The 12,537-nt window shown below is 51.7% G+C and overlaps 1 protein-coding gene across 1 annotated transcript in view; it reads right to left on the bottom strand.

The window, feature by feature from the left end:
- Septin9 (septin 9) overlaps window positions 1-391 on the bottom strand; it is a 154,183-nt gene extending 153,792 nt beyond the window's left edge. The window contains exon 1 of the mRNA XM_063242220.1: window positions 293-391. Within this exon, the coding sequence (XP_063098290.1) occupies window positions 293-311 (19 nt within the window). The 5' untranslated portion in view covers window positions 312-391. The remainder of the gene's footprint in view (window positions 1-292) is intronic.
- Window positions 392-12,537: the final 12,146 nt, after the last annotated feature.

Genomic DNA, 12,537 nt, shown 5'->3' with positions numbered 1-12,537 from the left:
CGGCCAGCGTCAGCAGCGGCACCGGCCCGGTGGCCCGAGTCGGCGCGGGAGCGACGCCGTGGAGCCCAGGAGAGGGACAGCGGCGCGTCGCCGCCGGGTTCGGCGCCCCGGGACCCCTCGGGCCTGCCCGTGGGGAGGAGGCTGCGTCCCCGCCGGGCCCCGGAGCCCGTCCGGGGACCAGGCGGACCTGCGAGGCCCCCTAGGTGGCCGCCACCGCCCCCGGCCGCCGGGGCGCAGGTGACAAGCGCTCGCGCAGGACGGCGACCCTCCCCACGCCGGGCGCGGCGCCCACCTGAGTACGACTTCTTCATGGTGCCGCCGCGGCCGCTCCCAGGGCAGTGTGGCGGCGAGGCCGCGGGGCGCGGGCTCCTGGGTCGCCGATCCCCGGCGCGGGAGGCGGGCGGAGGGGGAGGGGAGAGGAGGGGGGGAGGGGGGAGGGGCCGGCCGCCCCGCCCCCCCGCGGAGGTGCGCGCACCGCACCGCCCCGCCCCGCCCCGCCCCGCGCGCGCAGCACCTGGCCGGGCGCTCGGCCACGCGGCGGGGGAGCACCGGGAACTCGGCCCGGGGTCCCGCCGAGGCGCGTGTGGTCCGTGCACCGGGCCGCGACCCCTCGGCGTCCGGAGTCCCGGCCCGATGGGTGCGCGAGCGGAAGGTGCGCACAGCAGCCCCATGGGACCGGCGGGCTACGGGGCGGGCACGCTGGTTTATTGAACCCGGCAGGGCAGGACGCATACTTAAGTACCGTACACCACTTCCTACTTGCCTGATAATCCAAAGGGCGGACTCTACTGGCCACCCGGGGCCTCACTTTGCGCCTCTGTAAAATGGGCGTGCTGGGCCTGATGACAGTTTCTGTACCAAAACACGTTGGCATCCCAGCTGAGCTGCGTCTGCGCGGGCCGTTGCAGAGGGGCAGACACCGAGACCAGCGTCTTTACAGTTCGGGTGGTTTACACGGCGATGCACGAAAGAATTTGCTTTACTTTTCAATTCTTACAAATGGTGTTTGTGTTTTCCATAATAAAACGGTTTTCTTTTTTTAGGGGACATAGGAGCAGTGATTAATTGTGACTGGAAGGTGGTGACAGTTTTGCCGAGGTGGCGCCAAAACATGGTTCTCCAGAATCGGTCAGAATTTGCCAGGTAGCCAAGGTGACGGGCAGGCGGCCCGTTCCCGGCAGCGGGCAGGGCAGGGCAGGGCAAGGCTGAGTCCCGGCTGCTGTGGTGCCTGCCTGCCTTTGCGCCCAGGGGAGAAGGAGCTGGGGCGGTGGCGACGCGCAGAGAGTGCTGGCGAATTCCCCGCAGCCCGCAGGGGACGTGGATCACACCGCCAGAAATCCCCTTCCCTTTCCCCTCTTCTTACCGGTACTTCCTCGGGGTCCGGGATCCCAGAAGCCTCGTCACTTCTAGCCGACAGTGGGAAACCTGTTTGCAAGAGAAAGAGGCGCGGTTGCCCTGAGGTGCCGCTGCGGACACGTCGCCCAGCCACAGCCTATCCAGGCCCCAGGCCACGCGGAGCTAATGGGACCAAGAGAGGCGCGGGGGACTGGGAACCCCTGAGGCTGAGCAGGGAGAAGGTGCGGAGGGGAAGCCACAGGCGCACCGCTGCGGGGGGATTTGTGGATTGTCCCGGATTCTGAGGGGTCACACCCGCACCCAGCTCCCCTCACAAGGTCCTGAGTTCAATTCCTAGTACAAAAAAAAAAAAAAAAAAAAAAAAGAAAGATAAGAAGCAAAAACCTCAGAAGAAAAAAGTTATAATAGGGGAAACTGGTGTGGGGGTGTGAGTTAAGTTTTGTAGGTGAAGTCTCTGGGGAGTGGGTTTCTTTTTTTTTTGTCTTTTTGAGATAAGGTCTCGCTATGCAGTTCAGGCTGGATTTTGAGCTCACTTTGTAGCCCAGCCTAGTCTCGAACTCGCAACAATCTTCCTGCCTCAGCCTCCCGAGTGCTAGGATTACAGGCATGAGCCACCATGCCTAGTGGGAAGTGGGTTTCAAACTGACACCTAGGAATCGCCCACCTGTTGAGGGACCTGTGCTAAAGGAATGGGATTCTTGCAGCAAATGAGAGGAAGATGGGGTGTGTGTGTGTGTGTGTGTGTGTGTGTGTGTGTGTGTGTGTGTGAAAGAGGCTTTACACCCTGCACAGAAGGAAGGGTCTTACCTCCTGTACTTTTCTGATACCTGGCCTTGGGACTTCTTACCACAAGGACCTGTGTTCCCTCCCTCTGAGTCTGGGAGTGCTTGGGCTCCGCTGTGACCAATGGAACAGGTAAAAGCCATTTCCACGTCTGTGTGAGAAGGGTCATGTGGCCACTGCCTTGTCTCTGGGCCCCTGACCCTGGGAACCTTGGGCTCTGAACATAAGTTGGACCCCAAGACCCCACACCCTGAGGGAGTCCCTGGGAAGTGTATTCCCCGTTGACCCTTCTGTCCCAAGTCACCCAGGCTCAGCAGCATCCTGTAGTGCACGTACATCACCTTCTGGTCTCTGAGGCCAGAAACCCAGTTCGATCCTGGCCCAAGGTTTTTCCCAGCAGTAGTTTGGGTGGTGGCCAAGGCTTTGCATCACCTGAGGCCTCCACTGGGGACAGAGCCACTGCCCAGCTCAGTGGTTCTCAGCAGAATTCAGTTTCTTGAAGGCTCTTAGCCACCAAGGGCCTCATGGGGTTTTTTTTGCTTTGTTCTGTTTTGGATTTTGGTGGGAGACAGTACTAGGGACCATACCCCGGGTCCCCACCCTGGACTAGATCATCAACTGTTTTTTAATTTTTATTTAGAGACAGGTCCTCATTAAGTCCCTAAGTTGCCTGCGCTGGATTTGAAGTTTGGATCCTCCTGCCTCAGCCTCCCAGGGTGCGCGCCACCATACCTGGCCACACTGAAGTCTTAGGGGCCAACCAAGACCCTGAAAACTGGGAGGGAATTCCTGGGCTGTGTTAGAGCCACTTAACCTGGGAGCTCTGGCCTGCTTCCTGGTCCCTTGTGGTTCCCCCGCCCGGGTGTGAGAAGTGTGAGCACCAAGCCTCTAGCTGTCCCCGCCCGGTGCCTCTCCCAGGGTCACAGTTCACCTGCCTTTTCTGTCCTCTCTGCTCTCAGTTCTTCCCTGATGATTCCCTGGAGAGCAGACTTGGCCTCTACGGCCCCTGCAGGTTGCGCCCATCTCCGAGCTGAGGGCTGGGTCCTTCGAATGTTGGGCTTGACCCATCTCGGGTCTGCTTAGCTTAGCATCTGTGATGCTGACTCTGCTCTGCTCTGCTCTGTGGCTGTCCCTGGGGCCTGCACCCATCGGATGTCTGAGGCCTTGCTGCAGTGTGACAGTCACACTGAAAGTGTGGCCACGCAGACTTCTTGGGTGCCCCGCAGGCTGGACCCACTGCTCCTTTGTGAAGATGCATTGGAAAATGTTGGCAGAGAGCTCTACAGAGCCCAGATATCTCAGCAGATGCTTTTCTTTTTTTCGTTTGCAGATTCTACATATATTTCTTTTTTTTTCTTTTCTTTTTTGTCTTTTTTGAGACGGGGTCTTGCTATGCAGTTCAGGCCGGCCTTGAGCTCACTTTGTAGCCCAGGCTGGTCTCGAACTCCCAGTGATCCTCCCACCTCAGCCTCCTGAGTGCTGGGATTACAGGCGTGAGCTACCACATATATTTCTTGAATATTTGCATATATGACCAACTGTGGGCTCTGGGAATGGCCCTTTGGGAAGGAAGACAGACATCAATTATGTATTCATACAATCCAGGTCAGGTGAGAGTGGCAATAAAAATTTGGGGAGAGTGCATCAAAGGGCTCTTACTTGGGCAGGGAGCAGGCAGACTGGGCCAAGTTCAGGAGGATGAGCAGGGATTCACCAGGAAAAACAGAAGTCAGCCATTGCTGGCCAGAAACAGCCTGTGCAAAAGCCCTGTGGTGGGAGGAACAAGGAGTGAGGGGACAAGATTTCTTCTTATGAAGAAACTGGAAGGATATTCAGAAGGCAGAGCCCCCAAAAGACGAGAGGTGGAGGAAACTGGCAAACACTGTAAAAGCTGAGGATTTTTACCTCGGGGAACAGGTAGTCAGGAGAAGGTCTGGGAGGGAAGAGGCAGGGTTAGATGACCAGATCTGCAGGTTGCCATGTGGCTGGAGGGGCCACAGTGCAATCAGAGGCCAAAGTTGCTGCGAGGGCTTCAGGCCTGCGGAGATGGAGTTGCCGCCCTCCCCCAGAGGTGGGCAATGGAGAGGTGGGAGTTATTCAGGAGAAAGTGCAGAGACTGAATCCCCCACACCTGGGGGAGGGCCACCCATGGGTGCTCAGAGTGGACGGGGGGTACCGGGGAGGTATCGGGGAGGATTCAGAGAAAGGAAAGCGGCAGAGGACAGACCAGTGCTGGAGGCAACGGCTTAGTGCCCCTGGGGAGCAGGGAATGGGGTGCAGCCTCCTCAGGGGCTGGGCTGGAGGCATCTCCCGTGAGTCATCCGGGCTGGGCAGTGGAAGGGACAGTCCGCCTGGCACTGCATTCAGGCCACTTGGTCAAAGGTAAACCCAAGAGTGTCCAAGCCTTGCTGGCTCCAGGACATGTGACATATGCGGGTAAGAGGTAACGATCAGCTCTCTGATTCCGAGGGGCCACAGGGAGCACCTAGCGGCACAAGCACCTGCCTGGCAAGCTTGAGGTCATGAGTTCGCTCCCCGGTACCAAATGGTAAGTGTTAGCTGGGTAAGGTGCCACATGCCTAGAATACCAGCGCTCTAGGAGGCTGAGGCAGGAAGACTGTGAGTTGAAGCCCAACCTTGGTAGCAACTTAATGAGACCCTGTCTCAAGATAAAGAAAAAGGGCTGGGGATGTAGCTCAGTGCCAACTCCCAGTACGGCAAAATAAATAAATAAATACTGAATTTCATGTCACATGGATTTCTCATAAATCAATTATTATATTTTAGATAAGGGTTGTATGTACAGAAGATTTTATTCATACAGAAAACAAAAACATAAACTAAAACAATAAGATTACAGCATAGAAATATATAAAAATAATATACTAAGTGGTGTGGCTGTGAGTTATGGGCTAATTGGTGACTTACATTCTTCATTTGTGATTTTCAGGCCTCAGCAGATTTTTGGAGGGTTTTTGGTTTTCTATAGTACGTCTCTTTGGCTTTCATAATCTGAAGAACATTAGATGTACACGCTCGTATGGCCGGGAACATCTAAGTAGATAATGTTATTTTTATTCATGGGCACTTTTCTTTTTTGGTACCGGGAATCAAATTCACAACCTCATGCTTGCCAGGCTGATGCTGTGCCACTGAGCTGAATCCTGAGCCCCGGCTGTGGATACTTTTTTAGGGGATGTCGATGGTTGGTATATCTTAACCGATTCCTTTGTTTTATCTTGAACTAATGAAATCTTTTACAGTTCCCCTCCTGGGGTTGGGGGTGTGGCTTAGAACACCTGCTTGACAGGCAGGAAACCCTGGCTCATGTCCCCAGCACCAGGAGGTGGGGACAGGAGGACAAGAAACCCTCACTGTCACCAGGACCTAAACCAAGCTTTTCTTCTGGACTTGGGCAGTTTGGTCTGCTGGTTTCTAGACCCTCAGACAGCAGTTTCCCTGCCTGACCACAGGGCAAGGGACGAGTGAGGAGAGACCCAGGTTAGCAGTTCCTACTGTGTTCCCAACTGAGACCCGTGGAACCCTGAGCTGCTCCCCAGCCCATGCGAGCCGACATGGGCTCCTGAAGATCGGAACACCCTGGGAGATCTGGGCCAGGCCTCAGCAGTGACTGAGCCTCATTCAGGGTCAGACCATGGAATTACACCATAGGGGTCCACAGAGAAGGGCTTCTGTCCCTCCTGGCACCCTGTGGCGGGGGGGGGGGTGGCTCTCTGGAAGACTAACCTAGACATAGAAAACCCTAATGACACCTTCACACCCACCTTCTTTAGGGGATCGTTAAGTGGGGCTCCCTGGGCAGCCATGGTTCTTACTGAACTCTTGTCCACTTCAAAGATGGGTTCATGGGCTGGGGACTTAGCTCAGCGGTATAAGTGCCTGCCTTGCAAGCGCATGGTCATGAATTTGATCCCCGGTACCGATTTTTAAAAAAAAAGATGGGTTCAGAGGTTTTTACAGATGGCATTATACAGAAAAGTGGGCTCCAAGGTCACAAAGTAGAGCAGTACTTAAACACTAAGCAAACCGTAAGGGTAGAAAGGTGGCCCAGCAGGAGAGTGTTTGGAAGGCCCTGGGTTCCATCTCCAGACTCCAAAAGAACGGGGAAAGCCTGTATAGGCTTCTCTCTGTCAGAGGACTTCTCAGAGCCCTGAGTGTAATCACAGGTGCCGAGAGACCAGCAGAGCCATGCTCCCCAGCGCTTCTCAGACTTCTTTGACTGCAGAACCTTTCATCACAGGGCACCATGAGGGTTTCTTGCGACATCCTTTGGGAAACCAGGCCTGCACATGGTCCCTGAGCCACATGGGCAGAGGGGCATCTGCCAGCCACAGCAGGGCACAAGACACACAGCCAGGCCTGCACGCAGAGCCTCCTCCCACCCTTGGCCTGGCCTCTGTGCCCTGTCACTTCCCGTGGACCTCGCCTCCTCTGTCCCCCGTGGGTCCTCCCTTCGAGGAAGAGCCAGGGTGAACTTTCAAGAGTGAAAACTGCCCATCCAGGACACGAGGAAGGAGAAAGTCTGGCTTCCTCGATGACACTGCACCAGAGATTCACCAGGAGGGATGTTGGGGGCTCCAGAGAAACAGCAGTAGAGAACGCCATGGGAACCCCATTCTGCATGTGAGCCCTGCATTGTCTCTCCTGGGTACTCGAGCAGCCCTGGACTGGCAGAGCTGGACAATCGCTGAGTCCTCCCGTACGACATCACCCAGCCTCCTCTCTTGCCTTCCTTTGCCCTGCTGTGCCCTTGAGGGTGGCACATCCATCCTCCCGCTGTGGGCCTGGCTCACCCCCAGGAGCAGCCAGTGTGACCTCTGTGTTACAGTCTCTTGAGGAGCTTTTAAAGATGCCTAGCTCGGGGCTGGGGTGCAGCTCAGTGGCAGGGCACTTTCCTAGGATGCTTCGGTCCCCAGCACTGTAAAATAAACAGGATAACAACAACAAAAGCCCACCCAGACCACTAAAAGTGTCTGTAGAATAACTTTTCTTTCTTCCTTTTTCTTTTTTCTTTTTTAATCTTCAGCACTAGGGGAATGATCCCAGGGCCTTTGCCCTGAGCTACATCCCCGGCCCTTTTTATTTTAATTTTTGAGACACCATCTCACTAAATTACCCAGGCTGTGCTTAAAGTAGCAATCCTCCTGCCTCAGCCTCCCAGGGTGCTGGGATGACAGGTGTACATACCACACCCAGCTTGGAGTAGAGCTTGTATCATTCTGAGAGATCTGTGTTGGAATCAAAGTTAAATAAATCAGCCCTGTGCTCTTCTTCCCAGCATCCTAAGCCTCAGTTTCTTCTCTGCTCCGTGGGGACAGTATGCCTCCCTGGTGAGTGGTGCACCCCAGGGTCACTCTGTGGTGACTCAAGCAGGGAGCCTGGCTCAGCCATGGGCCCTCCAGCTGCCCTTGGTGCTGAAGCGTCTGATAAAGATTTGTTGATGGATTGAAAAGCGCCTGCGGGAACCAGCCTCCTGGAAACCTAGCTCGAGACCTGGCCGGCCTGGCGGAGAGGAAAGCCAGGTGCCTCCGCTTATCACGCGAGCAATCAGTTTGCAGCTCTCAAGAGTCAGCGAATCTTCATTTGCTTTCATTAATAATATAAATAAATACAGGACCTGCCAAGCAGGACCCGGGGGAGGTTTGGGAAATGGCTCTCGCCCCTGGGCGCTGCAGCTGCAGGTGGCTGAGGGTCATGGGGGCCAGAGGCAGGGAGCCGGCTGTCAGGCCTCTGTCGGCCGCTGTGTCCGCTGGGGTCAGCTCTGGTTCTCCTGGCACCCCCTGCCCCACCTCCGGAGCTGGCACACATCCCCAGGCCAGTGTTGTCTGATAAACACAGGATGTTTAAGTAAATTTGAGTTTCAGATAAGCAGGCCATTTCTTCAGCTTAAGTACACCAGAGTACTGCAAGAAAGCTGCACTTGTACTAAAACACACGCGTGCACACACACACACACACACACACACACACAAACACACAGATGTGATCAAAATACACTGCGAATAGAAGTCCTGCTTTGTATTTTAGTTGCATTGTGGTGGCTGCCTGCATGTTGTGATTTGATTCAAAACGTCCACCTTTCATGCCCATGTCGGCTCCGGGGAAGAATCCAAAGTCTGCAGCACCAGAGCAGGGAGTACAGTGGCCAAGACACAGCGTCGGAGTTCTCAAAAGCCCCGGCGGGACCTGGCAGCAGGGTCACTGCGTCTTATTATTATTATCATATCGTAATGACACTCATGAAAGAGGACTCCAGAGTCGCTTCAGAAAGTGGGGGAACATGGGATGAGTATTTGCAAAGCAAGAGGGGGTGGTGTTTTAAAGGAGATGAATGGTAATGTGTCTTTCACGGTGATAAATTTTTAAAAATGTAAACACTGTATTTTCCATCACATCTCATTGAGTTTATTACCTTCAACTTTGGCCAGATGCGGTGGCACGTGCCTGTGATCCTAGCACTCTGGGAAACCAAGGAAGGAGGGTTGTGAATCTGAGCCCAGCCTGCATAACTTACCAGTTTAGGGAGAACCTATCTCAGAATAGAAATGTTTTTAAAAGGACTGGGGATGTAGCTCAGTGCAAAGGACCTGGGTTCAGTCCCTAGTACGGGATGGGGGGGAGGCAAACGGAGAGAGGAGGAAAGGAAGAAAAAAGAGTGAAAGAAAGAAAGATGAAAAGAAAAGAGTCAGGGATTTAGCTCAGTGGCCTAAGTGCCTGCCTGGCAAGTGTCAGGTAGAGGTTTGATCCCTGGTACCAAAACAAAAAAGAGAGAGATAGAAACTTTAAATCTGACCAATAGTCTGTATTTTTACTTGCAAAGTGGGGCAACCATAGGCACCACCCCACACCGCACACCCTGTCAGCTGGAAGGGACTTTGATCACCCTCCCGCTCTCCAGGCTTCCCAGGCACCAGGCTGAGGACCAGGACCAGCCTGGGACAAGTTCTCACCTGCCCAAGGCAAGACGATATAAACAAGAACAACGCAAAGAGTTTTGCTTTTTGCTTCACGTTTCATTTTGTTTTGTTCTCTGATAAAGCTGGAGCTGTCCAAGGCACTGATCTTTATTTTTGAGGTTTTTTTCTTCCTGCATGTTTGTGTGTACATGAAGATAGCCTTAAAAAATAAAATGGTTATAGAGAAGAGTACATCTTTTAAAATGCTTTTGACGAAATACAAATTTAGCAACACTGACTGGGGGTGATGGTGTACACGTGTAATCCCAGCTACTCGGGAGGCTGAGGCAGAAATATCTCTTGAGCCCAAGAGTTCAAGGCCAGTCTGGGCAACACAATGACACCTTGTTTCCAAAACAAGAAACATTTAGCGCACCCATCTGGCGGCCTCTAGTTTTGTTTGTTTGTTTGTAAGATACTGGATTATGAATCCCAAAGCCCAGGCAGGTAAAATGACTTTCTAATAATGCAGTCACAGTGACAGGGCCCCTGATGCCCCAGGCCAGCTCTGTCCCCTGCCCCTGCCAGTTCCTTGGTGGCTTCTGAGCCCATCTGGCTTAGGTGTCAGTAGTTCATTTCTGTTGCTAGCTTTCGCCCCTGGGCACCCGAGGCTCTGAGCTACTCCCCTAGGCCTCTTTCTAGCTGGGCACCTCGGAAAGTTCCCTTAACCTCTGACCTTTCTTTCCCCACTGACCAGCTGGAGTCAGCAAGCCCCTCCCCCAAGGCCGCCCACCGTCTTGAGGAAGGCACGAGGGTGTCCACGTGTGAACGCTGGTCACACAGCGTGCCTACAATCTGTGCATTCTTCCATGAGAATGTTTTAATTCAATAAAGTGGTTTACCAAAAATTAACAATTAACCTCAATGTGCAAAGAGGCTCCCAATAGAGAGAGGTTGACACGAAGTTGTCTTGCAAGGGAATTTTATTACCTCCAACTTTTAAATGGAGCGGTAATTTATTACTTGTGGCGTGTGAGCAGCCTGCAGAGCCCACTTCTGTGAGGGAAAAACACTTAGCTGAGCTCCAATTTGGGTCTGTTTGATGAAGTTTTATTTTTGAAAATTAACCTTCAAACCCACTGCATTCCAGGATGCTGAAAAATTACCCTGGTTTTTATTTTTAATGGACTTACAATAAAAGATTTAAAGCATGAAAAAATGGCATTTTTAAGTTCATATGTCATCATTCCATATAGCAAAGGCAGATAAACTTTAAAAAGAGAAAAATCAAAAGATTTAATAGAAAGATAACCATCTCCCTGTGCTCAGGACAAGGTGTGGCTGGGGACATGGCCATCCAGCTGCTCCCCTGGCCACATGGGAAGAAAGTAGTCCTGACTTCAGAGCTGGCACCCGGGGCATTCAGCACCCCAAAAAGCCCCAGGACCCAACGACAAATGACCTGATCAGTTTACAGTGGGACTACCTGGAGGAACAGAGAGAGACAGAGAGACAGAAACAGAGAGATGGGAAAAGAGAGACAGAGAGAGACAGAGACAGAGAGACAGAGAGAGACAGAGACAGAGAGACAGAGAGAGACGGAGATAGAGACAGAAACAGAGTGACAGAGACAAAGAGAGACAGACAAACAGAGAAAATAATAATGAAGGAACTCGACCGTGGGTCTGTTAAATCACTCCAGATACGATGGAAAATCATTTTCAGATAGGAGTGTTTAGGGCCATCGAAGAAGACATGACTTTGTGAAACCAAAACTGGCTTAAGGGAGGTAAAAGCAGGTGACCACAAAGAATTAATCAGAAACACTGCAAGACCGAAGGGTGAGGGTTAAACGTCAACAGACACACTTGGGAGACTAAGGAAGAGGATTGTGAGTTCAAGGCCAGCCTGTAGGACACAGCAAGACCCTGCTCAAACAACAAAGCTCCACAGACAGAATGTATTTGGCTGGACACAGTGAAAAGAGTGAGTTTGTTGGCAGATACAGCCGGGCACGTGATGTACTCAAGCAGATGAAACAGATCAGAGTCAGGAGTTGCCATGAAGAAGCACAGAGGGCAGATTTAGACTCCAAAAGGATGGGAATGATGCAAAACTAACGCTCTAAAAGAGAACAGTTGGACTGTCTCAAAAACTAACAAGGAGCATGAATTTTCAGGCACAAAATGTTGCACGAGGGAATTGAGCACCAACTCATTCATGTCGTGGAGGGGACCTCAGCACATCTGAGAATAAAGAGAAACCTGAAAATCTACAAAACACAAAAGGATTTTCCACAGAGAAGCCACTCAGCAGTCTGGAGCAAATCTATCAAGGTAAATGACACACCACCGCCCACGGTCTGCATTCTACACACAGCTAGGCTATCACTCCAGTGAGACTTAGTAGATATTTTCAGATGTGCAGAGCCTTGAAAAGAGTTTCCCGCCAACCAGGCCTGCAAAAATTACCAAAGGGCAAGCTTTAGCAGGAGGCAAAGTAGACTCTTGAGGGAAGAGAATATAAGAAGAAACAATGGTAAACAGAGAACTATGTTGGTTAATTTAATTAATATTACATAATGAGCCAGGTGTGGTGGTACACATCTGTAAACCCAGAACTCTTGAAGGCTGAACCAGAAGGATTACAAGTTCAAGTCCAGACTGGGCAACTTAGCAATTAAGCAATACCCTGTCTCAAAACAAAAAATAAAGGGCTAGGGATGTAGCTCAGTAGAAAGGGCCTGGGGTCAATCCCCAGTACCACCAAAAAAAAATTTCTTTTTGAGAATGAAAATAACAATAGTGAGTTCCATATGTTAAAAACGTGGAACCAAAATATTTCAGTAGTAGCAAAGATTAGGGTGGATTATGGTCCGTGGGGAGTCCCAGCTTGCTTCCGTACTGAATAACCTCTAACTTTGCTAGAGATGTTTATAGTTAAATATGTATTCTACAAATATACCTACCTAAAAGATGCATCCTCTGGCTTCCAAACTAACAGAAAGACACTGGTCCAGCCAGTGGCAGGTGGGGAGAGGGTGTATCACAAAAACAAAAACCTTCAGACACGTAAGTCATGCAGAAAGACAATTCCAGATAATGTATATGGCTTTTTACACAGGAAACAAAGTATAAACTTATAAACATAAAGGAACATGGTTAGTTTAGAACAGGCTCAGAGGGACCATCAGCATTATGTTTAACTTTTTTCCTTTCTCCTAGCAAACATAGCCTTCACTCACCCATTTATTTTCTTTCTTGATTGATTGATTCACTTGCTTTTAGTTTTGCACATGCAACGTCTTGTTAACATCACCAGAAGAGGGAGGGAGAGGTCTGAAGCCAATCTGGGGTAAGGGCCGCCTTGCTGTCCTGGCAGGTGACATAGTTACCAGCCACCTCCAGACACCTAGATCTCCATTTTTTTCTGATGCTTGAATTATTTCACTTTTTTTCAGGCAAACACACACGGCCCTGAA

This window comes from Cavia porcellus, unplaced genomic scaffold (genome assembly GCF_034190915.1).
Source record: "Cavia porcellus strain 051 isolate PalLab524CR breed Dunkin Hartley unplaced genomic scaffold, mCavPor4.1 scaffold_32, whole genome shotgun sequence".
Lineage (NCBI taxonomy): Eukaryota > Metazoa > Chordata > Mammalia > Rodentia > Caviidae > Cavia > Cavia porcellus.
This window is presented reverse-complemented; position numbering and strand designations above follow the sequence as displayed.